Source organism: Octodon degus, unplaced genomic scaffold (assembly GCF_000260255.1).
Source record: "Octodon degus isolate 3935 unplaced genomic scaffold, OctDeg1.0 scaffold00036, whole genome shotgun sequence".
NCBI classification, from domain to species: Eukaryota; Metazoa; Chordata; class Mammalia; order Rodentia; family Octodontidae; genus Octodon; species Octodon degus.
In genome coordinates, this window is record NW_004524612.1 from 3,652,595 (window position 1) to 3,671,055 (window position 18,461).

Consider the following 18,461-nt stretch of genomic DNA (forward strand, 5'->3'; position numbering starts at 1 on the left):
TTTTTTTTTTTTTTTTTTTTTTTTTTTTTTTTCTTGACTCAAATCAACTTCCCTCTATTCAATTTGTGGATGGCAGATGAAGCAGAAGGACCATTCTTACATGATTAAGTACTGGAGAAGATTGAAGACTAGCACCACATGAATGAGAGGGAGTATCTCACAGGTGCCCCCCTCCCCAGTGGGCTGAGAATCAGCATTTGGGGCACAGTCATCCTCAGTACCCCCATGAGGAAATCACACCCGTTGTGGTTGCAAACTCATCCTCTGGTTTCCAAACATACTGAGTCTCTGAGCCACAAGTTTCATTTCCAGCTGGAGAGGATTATGTACAGCTTCACAGTGCCTTGCCCAGCGCATTTGCATTCGTGAGCTGGAGGCATCACTATTATCTCAATTCCAAAGAGAGAAGGTAGAGCAAGAACATGTACACTGGAAAAGTCTCGGCGCTCTGTGAGAAGCCAGTGCGCACCATGGCCTTTGCCCAGCCAAAAGTAAATACATACGATATTCTGCGTTCAATTTGAAGAATTTGCACATGACTAGAAGCCCCAAAGGAATCTGATCTTTAAAAGAAAAAAAGAAGGAAAGAGAGAAAGAAAAGAAAAAGAAAAACACATCTTTCATTTAGAAAGAAAATTTTAATGAAGGCTGAGTCTGTACATGCCAACCACAAATTCAGATCTAATATATTGACCCACTTCATCATGCTTTTCCAAGTATGGACAAATCGGATTTTAGATCTATCATCTAGAACATCTATGAGTGAGAGAGTTATTACATCCTGAACCTGAAACGAGGTTTAGACAGATTAAAGTTTTACTGGCTGCCATTTTTGCTGGAGTGATTTAAGAGATTTATTTCAAGATTTTATGTGGCTAAAAGACTGCAAAGTAAAACTAAGAATGGCAGTAATTCAAACTACATACAGTATTCAAATTGTTAGAACAGGAGGACACAGGACACAAGAATTTTTTTGATCCATGGAAGCAAACAAGCTCCTCGGGGGTGCTGCGCAATAGGGAGGCTCACAGAGAAACTTCTCTTTTTCTTTGCTGCCACCTGCAGGAATATTCTAGAAAGATGATTGTGTGCACACAGAATAAAAAGCACCCGGGAAAAGCACAGAAGCAATCACGAAATTAAAACCTATTAGCTTGTTGGTGGGCAATGGGAGAGTCCCCTGTTTTGACAAATACTCAAAACTCTACAACTGTGACCCTAAAATAAAGGTCAGGGAACCAAGAACCTTAGCAATCTTTCTTCCCACTACGTGGAACACTTGGGCCACTTTAGGAATGACCTACTGGTGGAAAAGAATCTGCAAGTAGCTTACCACACACCCTGGGCGAGTCAGTTCAGCCTTCTGGGTCTCCATGTCCTTAGCCAGAAAAGGGGGAGGCAAAACTGGGTCTTTTCAAAAAGTCTTTCTAAGTCTTTCTTCTAACATTCCAGGACCTGAGGCTCTGCTTAGTGCTTGGAAACTTTCTCCTCAGCTGCACAGCGGTGGCCCCTTCAGGCACAGTGACCCCTGGTCCTGGTGGATGCCACGTGCTGTGGAGATTCACTGAAGAAGATGTGGAGAGGGCCGTGGCTCAGACAGTGCCTGAGGTGGGGGCAGCCAGGAAAGGACAGGGCAGATGGCAGTGTGGTTCCAGGAGTCCCAGGCCTTAACTCTGTGGAAAAGTGGGACTTAGCCAATTTATAAAATGTAATCCAGTTATTCCTTTCATTTTCTCTGGGAATCAGTGGGCCATAACTGCACATCCTCAGACACAGCACCACACATTTTCTCCTGCTTCAGCAGAAGTACTGGCACACTGACCTTTCTCTTCCAGAGAATGTATAGTATTTTTCACCAGAACCTCCAAGGAAAAAAGGGTGAATCAAGTATTGGTTAAGGGCCAGCAAAATAGTTCAGCAGACTAAGCGCCTGCTTAGGCAAGCGCAGGGGCTGGAGCTCAATCCCTGGCACCACATGCTGGACTGGCCCCACCCATGGGGTACGCTGAGCAGATAACCAAGTCTTGGCATGGTGGAGCATGCCTGTAATCCTAGAGGTGAGGAGGCTGAAAACAGGAGGATCACTATGAGTCCAAGCTGAGAATATTTTTTTTAAAAATTTTGTTTAAGTGTATGTGTTAATTAAATATTCACCAAATTGTGTTCTTAAATGATAATAGCAATCATACGCCGAAATCATTTTTAGTGTGTTTTCAGAATGTGAATTTCTGATAAGCACAGTGACGCATGTCTGTAATCCCTATGGCTGGGGAGGCTGAGGCAGGAGGAATGAAGTTTGAAGCCCTCCTGGGCAATTTTAGCTATGCTTTCTATTAGAAAAATATTAAGGGCTGGCGATGCCACTCAGCACTACCTGAATGAAGTGCTCTTTCAGAATACAGAGAAAAAGAGAGAGAAGAAAAAAGACAGATAAACACACAGACAGACAGACTTAGAGAGAGAGAGAGAAAAAAACAGAGACATAAAAGCAGACACATTCAGAGACAGACAGATTCCTAGGCTATATATCCAAGCCAAAGCCTAGAAATTTGCCATCTTAGCTGTTATTTCAACAATATGAGTACTCTAAATACTACATATTAGGCATTCCCTCAAGACAGTTATGCAAAACCAAGCATTTTTCTTTTTTTTTTTTTCCCCCTGCCTTGCCAATCTTTATATGTGAGATCATTGCGCCCTCTCGTGGATGATTTTTTTAACATGTCACAAATACCTTGGTCCAAACTTTTAGCAAGTCCTCTCTGTCGTAAAAATTTGACAGGAAACAACAGGAGGTGAAGAAAAATTATAAGAAAAAATAATGTAATAATCTAATACCAAACTCTATATTTTACATCTACAGTACATATATGTAATAGAGAATGTTTATATATATTTGTGGAGATTGTTTAATCCGGATAGTAAAGTTGAGTTCATGTGAAGCAATTACCGCTCCATTCCCTGGGTTTCTTCATCAGAAGAGTCATCCAGCCTCGGATCTAAAGGGCACAGGAAAAATCATCTGTCTGGACACACAGACCTGCTTGTTCTCACTCCCTGAACGACTGGGTGTTGCCGTGTTACGCAGCGCTAGCACAGGCATGTGGCGCATGCAGAGCTACGGGAACGGTGCACTCCACGTGTGTGCACGGTATGCAGAGGCTGTGCTGTTTCTTCCAAGGGACTTTGACATCCAAAGATCCTGGGGCCAATCTCTCGGATACAACAGACAGCTACGTAGCTGGCATGCTTTATGACAATAGTCCCAAAACTTCGGATTTACTGGTCACAGCACTTTAGGACTTACACACCTGGAAGGTTGTTATTTTCATCCCAGTTTTCTGATAAAGTTCAGCACGTCAACACAGCAAGTTGGAGTGGCCTGAGGATGCCCATCGGGCAGCGGACAATACCAGGATGCCCTCATTACACCTTTCGGGTTGGCTCCCAAGAGCCACAGAACTCTTCAGCATCACAGCGTGTTGGGGGCTTCTTTTGCACTTTATGGCTTCTATGTCTCTGAGAAACCTTGCTCACTGGTGCTAAGGGTGTCAGCGTTCACAAGCGCAACTGTCCACCAGCGCCAAGCAGGTGATACAGTGAGCAAAGCCAACGGGGTATAAACCCAAGATAGCAACTGGGACTCACGCAAAGTGTGCTTATTAAGTTTCAAGCAATTCAAAGAATAATAATTTTTAAAGTCAACTCTGAACCTCATATGAGTAAACTATAAAAAACCTTGTTTCATAAACTAGCTAAGGATCCTTGACTTACCTACCAGCTCGCTATATGCTAACTACGTATCCTGTCTTCTTTAACAAGCTTAGAGAAAATATGTTATTGCTGCTTGATTTTACCAGTAAGGAAATGGAAGCATTGCAAGGTGTCTGCTTGCCCCAAACACTCAAGCTTCTCTCTTTCCAGGTCTGCCTAACCCTGAGTCTCACTTCCCAGTCATTCGCTCCAGGCCTTTTGGATGATGGGGCTTCTTGTCTGGCCACGCTGACCACATGTGTATTCCACCACCCAGCCTCCCCTTCTGCCCCCACTGCCATTCTCTGCTCCCTCATGCTCTTCCCAACGGTGCCCTCTGGCTGTCCTGCATCTCTGCCTTTTGGACATTTCTCATCGGGCAGTTGACAGCCCTTCCTGCATCGGCACTGCACATTGTGTCTCTAACACACAGCTACTGAGTCACAAGTCTTAGGGACACATGCCACACACTGTCAGTCAGTGTGACAAGCATATCAATGCATGTTTGCTATTGTTGATTCAACTAAGTGCATTTTTCCCTTTCCCTTGGGGAAGACATTCAACAAGGCCGAGTTCTTGTGATACGCTCTCTCTGTGCTGCTGCCGTAACTCCTCTCTTCTGGTGAACACTACTGTAAATACTATCATTTGACCTCTTCTTTTCTGTCAGCTTCCAACATTTTTGAAAGGCAAAAATTAAGCATATTCAGGAGTAGAAATCCAAATTAATTATATTTTGAGACAAAGAGCCATTTCTTTCACATATGCTTTCTGATACCTTCACAGATTTTGCAAGAGCTGAGACAGTCAGACTAACACCCCTGAATCCATCCTGGGACCAGTGAGTCTGCTGTTACCTTCCACATCCCATGGAAGACTCAACAGAATACACATTCACTTTAATGCCTTTGGTCTGCTCGGTTTTTCATGTTTTGTAAAATCTGTCACCAGAGCAGCATTTCTTTGGGATACATGAAATCTCAGCATTTTGAATTATACAAAAAGCATAAGAAATTCCTATGGCACTTATTATAATTCATGATATATTTTTCTTGCCTAACAGTAAGAAAAGCCATCCTTGCACAGTCTTCTGGATTCTACCTGGTATTTGTAAAATAATTTGCCCACTTGAGTTTCTTATCTTTATTCCCAGAGTTAAAAACAGAACACACTATCCTGTTATGAGAGTCCATATTCACAGAAAATCTATTTCTCATTGAAAAATAGAGGGGTGATGGGGGAGGGAGCACTGGCTGGCTTAATTCTGCAGGGACAAATCCTATTTCCATCCCTCAACATTGTCACAAATATGATGCAGTAAGCTGAGAGGTAGAGACAACCAAATGCTGGCCAGGTGGGCTGCACTGAATCACGTAAGCTTCACCCTAAAACACTGAGCTGTTTTATCCCATTCACAGATGAGGAAACGGAAGGCTAGAGAATGAAAGTGTAATGTCCCTATCACTAGGCCATGCACAAAAGAGGCCAAGTTCTCTTCCTTGGTGGACCCAGGTGAAAGAGAATTGGGGGTGGGATGTCCTAGGAAGTTACGGAACGCTCCGGCTGTTCATTCATGGGCAGAACACCTGAGGTTCCGATTTTCAGTAAGAAACAGGAACTCCACAAGTATCTGTAATTCTGGTCAGAAACGGCTTTGCTTCACACTCACTTATTGTTTAGTAGTGAGTCTGTCAGCGAATCAATGAATTACACCAGCGGCCCAGTGCCTGCATCTCAACGTTACTTCTGTGTTCCCTAATCATCAAGTTTGTAGCCATTTCACTAAAGAGCTGTCCAAGGTCACATGTTTTGCTGTTGTTCTGAGGTGCGTTTGTGGGAGGAAAATTACTTATTGTGTGCCTGTCTGTGAATTTGGTGATTCAGTAACACCTCCAGAGTTACTTCTCATAAACATCCAGCATCTGCGGTCTTGTCTCCAAAGTATTTAAAACTATAACTAATACAATTCAATTTTAATAAGCATTTCGATTACCTGAAGATGAATGTGGAAAGTAAATTTTAAATGGAGTTTGTTTTTTAGTGAATTAACTCCAAATAGTTTTATTTGGGCAAATTCTTTGATATTGTGAATTTCAAGCAGAAAAATAATCTCAGGCTTTGTTAAAAGGCAGATGACAGGGACCCTACTGCCAGGATTACTCATTCAAAATTTGATGTAAGGCCCAAAATGTTATTGAATTTGCCCCCAGGCTGGGTCCTTTTTCCCTCCAGAATTGCAAGCTCTAGGCCAAAGCCTGGCACCAGTCCAGCAGTAGTCAAAATTGTTTTCTTGGCCAAGTACTAGGAAAAGCGGGAGGCACCACCACAGTTGGCTTCTAAAACAGAACAAAGGCTGATGGGTCTGTTAAGTGTTTGCTCTGTGGAAGATCAGGTCTTAAAGGAAAAAACCAAAAAGGATTATTCATAAAAGGGATGGGCATTTCTTGGAAATGGGCTCCACCTTCCTTTTCACCTTGTATGGGCTGGTTCTGGTTTGGGTCAGAAGCAGGTCAGACCAAAATGGCGCTGTCTGACAGCAGTGTGGACAGCAGTGTCTGGGGGTTTGTATCGGGTCAGCAGTTAGTCTCTGAATCTGGAATCAATTTGTCTGGCTCCATCACGCATCCTATTTCTACAGCACTGACAAGTCCAGCATAGCTTGTCAAGTGGGTCTTTCTTTATCTGAAACAACACTGGTTTTTCTCAGGGATTCAGAGTGTCCATGCCTAGGAACAGAAATAGTAGCAATTCTAACAAGTCGTAGAGCTGATTCTGAAAAAATACTCTTTGGGAACCATTGCTGCCTAGGAATAGGGCCTCTGGCAACTTTTTTAATGCAGCAATTTCCAGAACTTTTGAAGAGTTTAGTTGCTATCCTGTAGCAAGCACAGCCTATCTGAAGAACATGTTAAGATAAGGTAATGCATTTTTTTTTGCTCAAATGCAGCAAAACTCCAGCATAATATGAAAAGTTGTGTCAGAAAAAAAATAAAATTGTTAAAAATAAAGCCTTGCAAAGCCAAAAGGACTAGCTCCTGCTGGACCAGGTGCCACCAAGTGTCATCTCTTTGCTCTGTTATCTGCAGATTCCCGATGTTGTTGGAAAGCTAACAAACCTAGCGGAAGGACAAGGGACAAGAAGTGCCTTTGTCTGTCTTGTGGATTTCAATGTTGTGCAAATAAACTGCTTCCTTCCACAAATATCTTTAAAACATTTTCATTAGGAAGTGTTTTCAAATTTGTATTTTAAGATAGAATACATAAGCAAGTAATTTAAATCAGAAAACCTGATGCTGTAAGGCAAAGTTAGGTTTAGTGAGAACAAGTAGAAAATTTCACAGAAACAATATTTGCATCAATTTATACTGTAATTCAGAAATCTGTTCAGAAAAATCTAGTAGTATATTTCTGAGTAAATACAAAAGTTCTATTCAATTCTTTCTGTTCTTTAGAGTAATGGTAGAAAATGGACAGCACAAATACTGCTGTGTTTTTCTCTTAACACAAAAAATATTAATGTACAGCTTTCTTTAACCTAGTGTGTAGATTTAATTGCAGTGCTTGCAGCAACCAAGTGGGCTTGGGGGGTGTAGTGTGGCACTTGGTCTTTACAAGTTTCACCAGTACAGATTTAGGGGCATTAGCAAAGAACAAAATGACAAGAACAAAAAATGAGTCCCCTAAACAGAGACATTATAGAACCTCCAGTGAGTTTCAGGCCTTTTGTGGAGAGGAAGTTAAGATTTTGTGAAACTGGTTTCTCCAACATTGGCCAAGGCCCGATTTTCAAAGTATGACAGAAAATTTGAGGATTTCTGGGGTTCAGATAAAAAAGTTGGCAGGATCCAGAGTTACAAGAAGTTGGGTGCTGGGTTGTAATCCACTCCTTACTTTGAGGACTGAGGAAGGGAGAAGGAGCCAGTTTCTGGTTATTTCCACCAACTTCTTGTGACCACTCAGAGAGAGAGATGCATCTCCTTAAGAGTGGAAGACTTGAAGACTGACCATTTGGTGTAGAGGAGAAGCTGGCCGCTGCTAGTGGCCAGGCACAGCTGAGGTGGCTCCTTTGGCAGAGCCTGAGTTTCACCAAGGAAAAAGTTTACACTGTTACAGCCTTCATTTCCCGTGTTCCCAGTAGGAAAAGCCAATATAGTATTCTCAGAGGCAGAGACCACGTGTTTACATCTCTAGTGACTGCTTCACCATGCTGTTGCGAGCTGGGGGAACAGTCATTGAGAACCCTGAGAGCGCCTCCTGGCAGCCCCCGGGAAAGCTGTAACAGTGATGACATCATTGGCGGCACCTGGTGTGCCCCACGCAGACCCACAGTGTTTCATACACCTGGGCAGGGAAGCCAAATGTTAGGTGAATTTTCACGGATTAACACTTGCCAGTCACAGCTTTTGCAAACTGCTACTGAATTGCAGCATCACGTATCTTAAATTACAGCCCTTCCACGAGGGCTTTGTTAAAATGAGGTTTTCAGCCCGTCCTTCTCCATCTATTTTTCACTGTGGAGGTACGAAAAACGTAGATGCTTGTGCAGAACCTAAAGGAACAACCGGTGCCACCTACTGAACGTTAGGTGCACTAACACGACTAGTAGGAAGAGGGCGCTGTGGCACCACGTTTACTTGCGGCTGTCCGGGGACCTTCTCTGCGGTTCCCTTAAAGCGTTGTAAATCCAGGGTCCCCTGCCGCTGCATTTCCCTCCTGAAGTAACGCTTGTAACGTCAGTTTGAAGGTGTAACTTGGAACTTCTCCTCTCTGGAACTACAGGGATCTCTAAGAATTATTTTGTCCGTCTCTGTCAGCTCCACTGATACTTTTCTACTTGAGGCTCATTAAGTGATGGTCCCATTCATTTCATGAAGTAGAACCTTAAATAAAAAGCCCCAGTTTCGACGGGGATTCTAAAGCCAGTTGTACGCCTGAGAGTTTGGTATGACCTGGGCGGAGGAATTCTCATTCGCCGGCTCGTCTTGGGGTTCTGAATACATAAAGCTGCTCTTCTGAAATATCTTGCACTTTTTCCTTGGTTAAACTAAACATTGAAGAAATTCCAGGTGTGTTTATTAAGTTCCAAAATGCTATTGCCAAATTCTACTCTATAATTTTACAAGTTATTCAGATTAACATGACAATAAACCAGTGCCAATCCAGATTGTCAAAAATCAACCTTTCACAGATAGGATTTGAACCTCTGAAAAATGCCGGAGTAATGTTACAATCTTTTCAATTCTATACTAATTCAAAATAAAGCCTTGAATGAAATATCCCAGTATTTCCTGGCCACAATATTAAGATTTCTCCCTTATTATACTTGGAAGATGTATCACATTATTTGATGAGAAAAAAATGAACAGTAGAGGAAAAAAGTATGAATTGTTAATTAACTCAAATAGATCTTTATAAGGAAAGTTATGAGATGGTTTTCCAGTGAGAGGAAAGGATGGGTTATGTTTATAAATGAAACATTTTACTCTAAAAAGTTTTCAAAAAGCTAGCTGGATCATCAGACACACATTTAAGTATGGTGCTCTACACATCAAATTTCAGGACCTTAACCCACAGGCTGGGAGGGAGGCTAAAAAGCATCATTTTTGTTTTTTCAGTAGGAGTTGCATTGGGCACGAAGTAGCAACAGCCTGGGAAAGCAGGGATTAATGAGATAAATTTTATTTTGCTTACATTCAACAAAAAAGTCAAAGATTATTTGTTGTCAACCTGGCTGAGGTCCCTCCTATCCATAAGTCTTTTATTCTGAGGTTGCAAAATGACTGCTGATACTTGACCTCTTTGGTATGAATTCCAGGTAGCTATGAAGAAAAAAGTTAATTCCGGGATGCCTCAGTGCATATCTACCAAAATCTCATGGGTGGAGAGGAGTCAGTATTCACCTCACCAAGAAAACTGGCAAAAAAAGCAACTTGTAGTTAGGCACAGTGTCAACTATGACAGTATTAGGTTGTTAATAAAGCAAGAAGTAAGAAATGATTCTCTGTCTGCTTATCGCTAATAAAATTATAGTGACTTGATTTTAATAAACTGCTTATAAAGACTTTAAAAATAAAGTCTTTATTTTTCTATGGCCGAAGAACAATGAAGACATAATCCCAAACAAGGAAATTAAGTGACACTGTGGCTGTAACAACATTAAAATTTATTTTGAGGACTATTGTTTTGAAGCTTGGGAAACAGGCTCTTATGTAAACCTCATTCCCACAAGCCTGCAGCTTTCTTTCTGCTGCACTGCAAAAGCAGGCTCCGCTTTCTAAGGCTTTCCGAGGAGCGTAGCAGGGGACCAGGGAAGGCCTGGGCATTTGCAGCTCGCTCTACTGCAGCAAATCAAGGCCGCGATGAAAGAAGCTTTGACAGATTTTCTTCCATTGCCAAGATTTGAAAATTTGTTTCTTAAGAGTTGCAAACAGCGAATGTTGCCTCCCTTGCAGGTATCAATCAACAAGTTCAAACAGTTGCTAGACTTGTGCATTCAACAATAAAACACTATGTCATTATTACGTGATAACCCAAGGAAGATGCTACCCATTACTACTGATAACCAAGGAACACAAAGAAATGATAGGCAGAAACAGAAAAGAAAAACATTTTGTAAAAATGGTAAAACATTACAACTACCTCCCTCATTACAGAATGAGACAAAGACTGAAGAAATTGAAATAACTAAATTGCATACTTCTGGAGAATAAGAAATTATATTTGTTTTAATGCAAGTCTGAGGGTTATAACTTCTTATCTTTTCAACCATAAAGATTTATATAAACATTACAGAGTCCTCTAAACATGCAAAACCACAATGCCTTCCATTCATAGTCTATGTTTGGGAAGTAAAATCCAGGTAAAAATTTCTAGTTACCAATTCTGTGTTGTATGACTCCTTTCTGATTGCAGTGGGAAAAACTACAGATGACTACGAGTGAAAGGAGGAAAATATTCTGCTCTGTCACTTTCCACGTCATCGCCATCACCTGTGTGGTTTGGTCTTTGTATGTGTTGATAGATCGGACAGCAGAGGAAATCAAGCAAGGCAATGACAATGGTGAGGACATGTCGTCTTTCTCGTTTCCTCTTTTGGGTTGTATTGAGGCAGACAGGGAAGCTACTTCCACAGTTTGAGTTCATGCATGTGACACCCGCACCACAGCTAGGGCTTGCATGGAGAATTTCCCACTCGTGTTCTTGATTAACCCTGAGTGTCGCAGAGATCCATGCCAAGAGGTGAGATGTATGAAGTCCATCTTCAGTTTCACAGAGAGAACCACTGAGATGGCCTCCACCACCACCTCAGGCTTCTCAGGGGCTGAGAAAGGACAGGTTCTGCCTGATATAAGCAGGCAGTTGTGACAATGGAAGATTTTAAAATTTTATTACATTGCTGCTTTTTTGTGGGGGGAGTGCAGCTCAGCCCACCCTAAGGGCAGGGCTGTTGCAGCATGTGGTGCCAGGGATCAATCCGTGGTCCCCTAAGCCTACCTAAGCTTGCATAAGCAGGTGGTTTAGACCGCTAAGCTATCTCACCAACCCCACTTGCTGCTCTTTGAAGATGGATGAAGATGTTATACTAGCAGAGCCCATGGTATAGCTTCTTAGTTCACAAAATTTAATACACTGGATTAGCACTTGGGTTAAAATTTAAGCCATGCCTGGTTTGCTTGTAAAGGGTGCTGTTAAGTCTGCAAAGAAAGCTGTGTCAAAATATATTCTTCCATTTAAAATAGGTAGAATGTTTAAAACAGAAGCAAAAATAGGAAGCACAGTGGCTGTCAAATGTTGCCAATACTCATTTCTGAAGGTGCCCAGTTCCCTTCCCAGCAGGCACTACGAGCTCTAGCCAGTAGCCTAACTCACAGCTGCTAAAGCAGTGGTACTATGTCCACACACTGCAGAATTTGAAAGAGAAAATTTCTCACATGGTAACATTGTAAGTTGGTAGTGTCATCAAAAGCATTTATAGGACCCATCTGCCCCCCAAAAAGAAAAATAAAAGCAGAAAAAGATGAGATAAAATGAGGAGGAAAAAGAAAGACAGAATTTAGAAAGAGAAAGCTTTGTTGCCTCTGTGTGTGCACGGGTTCCTCTGCAGAAAGGAGGTTGGGCCCTCATTTCTTGAGCCCTCCTTGCCCTGAGCATCCCAGATGCAGAAGGGCCGAGGGATTGTGTGGTCCACCACAGGCATGTGGTTACAGTTACTGTGGTTTAAGGAAGCAGGGAGAGAGAGGAGCTGGTCACAGAGTTGCAGGTCTTGTCCTTTTCTGAAAGAATAAAACCACTGCCCAGTCTAAACTTGGCAGGGTGGGGGTTTGTTTTGCTTTCCTTTTGGTTTATTCAATATTAACTCATTTGTACACCGTATCATTTATATCAAACTACATGATTTGACACTATGTTATATACTGTTCCTGAAATTCTTGAATTTAAAATGTCATATTATGTCTCAATTAAGCACATTCCCTGAGGGTTTTGATTTTTGACCTTTGTTCATTCTTGCTTTGGTGATTGTTGGTAAATTCTAACTCCATGTTTCTTCTAGATGTAGGGAAAGGTGCTGGCCCAAGACAGGCAGCACAATGTGTTCCATAAACGCTGTGCCCCGCGTGCACTCAGAGGCAGGTGCTCCCTACCTCATGCCACGCAGGGCACTGCTAGGGCTCGGCATTTCCCTAGCAGCCCAGAGCAGACCAACGGCCGCTTCATACCTTGGGATGACTCATGTAGAACTCAACATCTGAGAACCATGATTTAACCCAGAGGTGATGTAGCCACTTCCCTCTCCCAGTGTTCACCTGACCACGCCGGGCTGCAGTACCTTGCAGAGCACCCCTCTTCTGGAGCTACAGGAGAGGAGAAAGAAGTGAAGGTCACCTCTGTCAGAAACAGCAACAGAAACAGCCCGTCTCCTCCACACACAGACCCTCACAGGACACTCCTGAGAAAACCCCTTCTACATGCTTAGTGGTACTTCTAAGACTTATGAGGTGCGATCATTTATCCTACAGTGATCACAGCTTTCTCAACTTCAGTGACACAGATCTCCCCAGAACCCTCAAATTTCCTGGCCTTCCATTTTTCAGCTTCTCTGCTGATTCCTGTGTGACACCAGTCCTTAGCTGCCCAACCTGTGTGACTAGCCTCCCACATTTGCCTCCAGCTCGAAGTGCACTCCAGCCCAAGCAGCTGCCTGCCTCTCTAATGCCTATGTGTAGGGGCCCCCAACCTCAGTGTGTCAACTCCTAGCTGACCAGCCTCCCACTCCCAACTCTCTGGGAGGCCATCAGTAACATCCAGCAGTCCAATCACTGCCAGCCCCCATTCCCCATCTCCTCTCCTCCCCTCAATCACCAAATCCTCTTTGCTCCTCTCATTTGCTCCTGGGGTCTGCCCATTCAGCTCCTTCCCAGCTGCCAAGATCCATTTGGAAACTATCATTTTGTTAAAATTACAAACTGCAAAAGCTTCTTACTCAAACTTTCTTCAGTTTCATCCAACTTCAATCTATGCTTAGTAATGTAATCACACTAAGATTACAGTCATGGGGCTGGTGAGATGGCTCAGTGGTCTAAAGCACCTACTTAGAACAAGCTTAGCAAAGCTCAGGGACTGCGGTTCAATCCCCCAGCACCACATGCCAGCCAGCCCCGCCCCCTGGTGGGCTGAGCTGGCCACACACACACACACATAAATAAATAAAAATTAAAAAAAAAAAAAAAAGATTACAGTCATGCATGTGAGCAAATTCTATTTCCATTTAACCAACACCCTCAGGTTATAACCCAAACTCTTTGGAGGGGCATCGCTGCCCCCAGAACCTAGCTGTCAGCGGGTAGTCTCAACCCCCACTGTGCTCTTCTCAAATCTACTTCAAGGGCCCTGCTCAGCTTTCGCTTTATGGAAAGCACTGCCTTGCGTCTTCTCTTGCCTTCTGTCTTCTCACCAGCAGCATAGATACAAACACCCAACTGTTCTCACGTCCTTCCCAGTTCTGACTCAGCGTTGGTAGGCAGCATCACCCACGCTGGGAACCCTACTTCAGTTCCACAGTCCAGGATCATTACTACTACCACAGAAGTTCTCTATGATCATCGCCCAACTGGAAACCTTAACATTCCAGGCATTTGTTAGAACTGCACATTCTAATCTCCAGGTCCCCTAGACCTACATATCAAGAAGCCCAAGGTGCAGAACAGCATTTCTGGGCTTGAAAAATCTAGATGTGGCTCTGGTGCCCGCCAAGTGTTGAGAGCCACTGTCTTCCCATGTGTCCCCATAGCATTCTGAATCCTCCCCTGGGAGCTCTCCACCTTGCTTGTGTGCTAGTATTGCCTGCATATTAGTTCTGCTTTCAGAGTTTCTATGACACTACAAAGCCTGAGTTTTACCTCCAGAAATTCAGACTTCATTGACCTGAAGTGATGAAGTGCATCACAGGCACAGAAAACCTCAGCCCTGCCATAAGACTCTACGCTGATGCCCTTGCTCCCTGAATTCTATCTCCCCTCACTTGCTCACAGCAGGTTGGGCTGGGTCTGTCCCAATCCCACCATGTCTCTGGTACCGACTGTGTCTGAGAGCTGCCAAGGGGCTTAGGCAAGCTCATAGAAGAAATGGTGAAGTATGACTACTATGATTTTTCACCTTTTATGTTCCTTTAGACCTTTATTTCACATACTTGTTTCATTTCCAGTTCTTTGTGGCTACAGATTTCAGACCTAGTCTCCCAGTTGACTGTCCTTCAGGGCAGTCAGAGCTCCCCCAAAAAACTGAGCTAATAGCCAAAGGTCAGTTTTTATATTATAAATTATTTTCACTTTCCTAAAGGCAAATGAAAATGACATCTATTTTCTTTTTGTTGTTGTTGTTGTTACGCAATGCCGCAAATCAAACTCAGGACCTTGTGCTTGATAGGCAGGCACTTATGCCACTGAGCTATATCCCTGACACTAAATGACATCATTTTTATCTTTGGTGTTCAGAGTTGTTTAATTAGGAAGCAAGAGATGTGTCAAGAAGTGGCGTCCATGGTTATTCCTGCAAGAGTGCAGATCAGCGGAACAGTCCCCAGAATGCATACGGAAGCCACAGTAGCTCTTATTGAAGGTTTCATCTATATTTTAAAAATAATTTTATTGAGAAACAGATACCAATGAGACAGTTTCAAAACTGATTACTAGCACAGTTTCAATAATTAATACATTGCATATTGTTGTCTTAGCGGTTATTCATTGTACAAGATGCAGACATGATACCCTGTCCACAAACACTATTAGAACAAATCTCTCTATTCATTGAATTAAGAGAATGCAGCTGTATATCTATCCTAACTACTTTGAATATACAGATACAAAAAGATCACTCATTTGTATCCCCCTTTTTGTTTAGTTTTGTCAGATTGTCATTTAAATATTGTAGGTGCATGAATTCAGCAAAATATTCCAATATAGTCCAGTAGTCTATAATACTAGTGAGTTTTCCATAAGACTGGCAAATGTCAGAAGTTGACTTGAGCCTTTTACAGCTCAACATATTAATATGGTCATCTATATTTATGCTCAAATTGTATTTGAAATATTACTTGTCAATATAGGCAGAGGCAGGGATGTGGGCATCTGTCTGAGTAACTATTTTAACCCTTCCTGGCATTGGGACTGAGAGTGTTGATCCATAATATACGTTTAAGATTATCAGGGAAAACACCATAAGTTACAAGCTGCATATTTCAAATCTATCTTGAAAACCTTCAGAAATATTTGAAGAGGAACAAATTGTCCTTTTCAACCAGAATTGAGTTTGAATATAAAACAGTAAAACCTTTTGAACTATAATGACAATGCTGGAAGAAAAAAAATCTTTGTATGCTTTAAAATATGCAAGATTAAATATGCACGATGCTCAGACAGCCCTGTCACTCCAGTCTCTTTCTCTTTCCTGGTGATAAAATAAATGAAATGAAGTATATGGCATTTGAATTTTTAACACTCTAAATTACACTTGTTGCTAATTTGAATTTGCACAATTTTTCCTCCTGCTCTATCTTTACGATTCTAGAAGACTGATCCAGCACATTATTTGTGTGTCAAATTTGGAACACAAAAATACCACTAAAGAAAGGCAACAATTTTACTATGGGTTGTATATTTCTTATAGAAGGATTTCAGGTATTTTGTTTGTATCTTTGAATATTTGCATGTACGTAATGAGATGTCTTGGGGAAAGGTCCAAGTCAGAGCATGAAATCCTCTTACGTCTCTTACACCTTATGTATGTAGTCGGCAAACAACGTTAGTCTGAGTTTTGGCTACAACATTTTCCACTACCTCGACATATCAGCACTCAGACTTTAGGGCATTTTTTATTTTAGAGTTCAGATTTGGGATGACGAATCTACACTAAAGAAAATATAGGTTGTAGACATCAATAGAATTATTTAAATACATATACCACAATGGAGTACAATAACAAGTTGATTTTCTTTTCTTGATTGGCTCACTTGTAACTCTAGCTCCTCCAGAACAGGTGCCTCCAGGGCAGGTGCCTCCAGGGCAGGCACCATATCTGATTACTCAGAGAGCCCTTGGTTTTAGGAGGGACAGGCTCAAACATTTTTGCCAGCTCTGGCTGACTTCAGCAGATAAGAAGAACCCATGTCCAAAAAGCACTGGAAGGGCTGGTGGTATAGCTCAGTGGACTAAGTGCTTGCTTCGGTAAGTGCAGGGGCCAGGGTTGGATCCCTGGCTCTGCCTGCCAAGCCAGCCCCACCCTTAGGCATGCTGAGCCTGCGATGGAGTCCAGGCGTGGTGGCGCATGCCTGTAATCCCAGCACTTGGGAGGCAGAAATCAGGAGGATCACTATGAGTCTGGGCTGTGTAGTGAGACCCTGCACACACACACAAAAGGAAAAACAAAAGAAAAGAAAACCCAAAAAGCACTGGATGGGGTTGTCACAAGGGCAGCATTTTAGTTCTTGGCCTCTGGCTGTATGTTGAGTGAAATAATTGATTTCTCTGAGCTCAGTTTCCTCATTTGTAAACGAGGAAAGGTTGGAGTTTGAGTCCTCGAAAGCTTTTTTTTTTTTGTATGATTCATTCTTCAGATCTGAGTTTGCATCAGAGTATATGTGTGTTTCTATAAACAACACACCCGTATCATATAAGTTTACTCACTGTGAAACTTGCGATCAAAACAAAGCAAGGAAAAGATAGATCTGAGTTTTGCTTTTGTTGATTAATAATTTACCCAACACATTTTTAACTGCATGGCCTTAGCCCAAAATATCTCAACTGAACACTGAGATACTTTTTCAAATTTGCCATGCCCTTGCAGGTTCTCCTCTGCTGCTCAGGATCTTAAAAGACTTTTAGACACACTCCAGGAGTCTCCGGTCATATAATCTGCTACATACAGCATGCAGAAAATGCTGAGAAATCAAGTTTATAAGCTGGAAGAGACATTAGAAGTCATTGGTTTAAGGATGAGATAAAAAATAATTTGCCTGTTCTCCAGCTAGATAACAAAACCTACCTGAGATCACCTGGTTCACTCATTTTGAGTTATAGAGTAAAACAAAAAAGTGAAATGTTCCAGACACCCAGCCTGCACACCGCCAGTGGAGAAGGATGGGATCTGACTGTCTGGCAAGATAATGCATTTTCTGAGAAATAGTATTACTGAAAACTAGATGAGTCTGCATGGGCCAGTGAAGATATATCAGCTCACAAGCCGTGAGCATTTGGAAAGTCTGGCATAAATGTTTCCCATCAAATACAATATACACATGTGCTCCTTAAGCATTCAAGGAACTTTTAGTTTATTTGGGGGAGGATTTCTGAGGCTTTCTTCTGGAGAAGACAATGGCACAAGGGATGTCCGGAGACATCGATGAAGATGCACAGTGCTGACCAAGACGTCTTCATCAAGACGTCTTGGTCAGCAGCTGACCGGACTTCTCCCTTCCGGGGCTTGGCAGTTTCACTACCCAGAGTCCAGGAGGGACACCCTCAAGCCCCATGAAGTTAGGAACCTGTGAGTGATAAAGCACCAGCATAAGCTTTGCTCTTGATTTACAGCCCAATCAGTCAAAGACGATAGCATTCGAATCACTCTGAACATAACACAGCAACCATTTACATTCATATAGCATGAACCATGTGTTGGGCAATGTTAATTGATCCTCTAAAAAACCCTATTGGAAGATAATATTTTACCCCCACATTAAGCGATATACCAGTGAGGTTTTGCTAATGAACCGGGAATAAATATGAAATATGTACAGAAAAGTCACCACTGAGAGGTCATTAACTGCAATAAGGGAAATCCTGCTGGCTTTGGTGGTGAAGAAACTGAATACAAGGCTGAATTATTTTGGGACCAGGGAATTTCTTAGCCACAAAGGATGGGGTTTCTAGGAGTAAGCATGGTAACTGTAAAGGGGCGATGCCTCTTGGTTGCAGCTTGCTGCTTATAGATAAGGCTGTAGTCTTGTTCCCCAAAGGCACACTGCCTTGAAAAGCCCTAGTCTTTGTCTCCTGGTTCACATTCAATAGACAATGGGATGAGGAAAATGTAGGGATTTCTTGTGTTAAAAATAGTTTATGAGTACTGGTTTTCACTCATTTTTATGTTTTTTTCTCCAAAAGTTTTATAGACAGTTACTTTTACCCGAACACCCCGGTTTCTTTCATTTGTTTTGTAGC

General features: G+C 42.2%; 1 protein-coding gene across 2 annotated transcripts in view; it reads left to right on the plus strand.

Moving 5' to 3' along the window:
* Positions 1-18,461, plus strand: part of March1 (membrane associated ring-CH-type finger 1) — an 870,419-nt gene that overhangs the window by 840,687 nt on the left and 11,271 nt on the right. For both annotated transcript variants that reach the window (XM_004630613.2, XM_023714702.1), the window contains exon 7: positions 10,666-10,813. In XM_004630613.2, the coding sequence (XP_004630670.1) occupies positions 10,666-10,813 (148 nt within the window). The remainder of the gene's footprint in view (positions 1-10,665; positions 10,814-18,461) is intronic.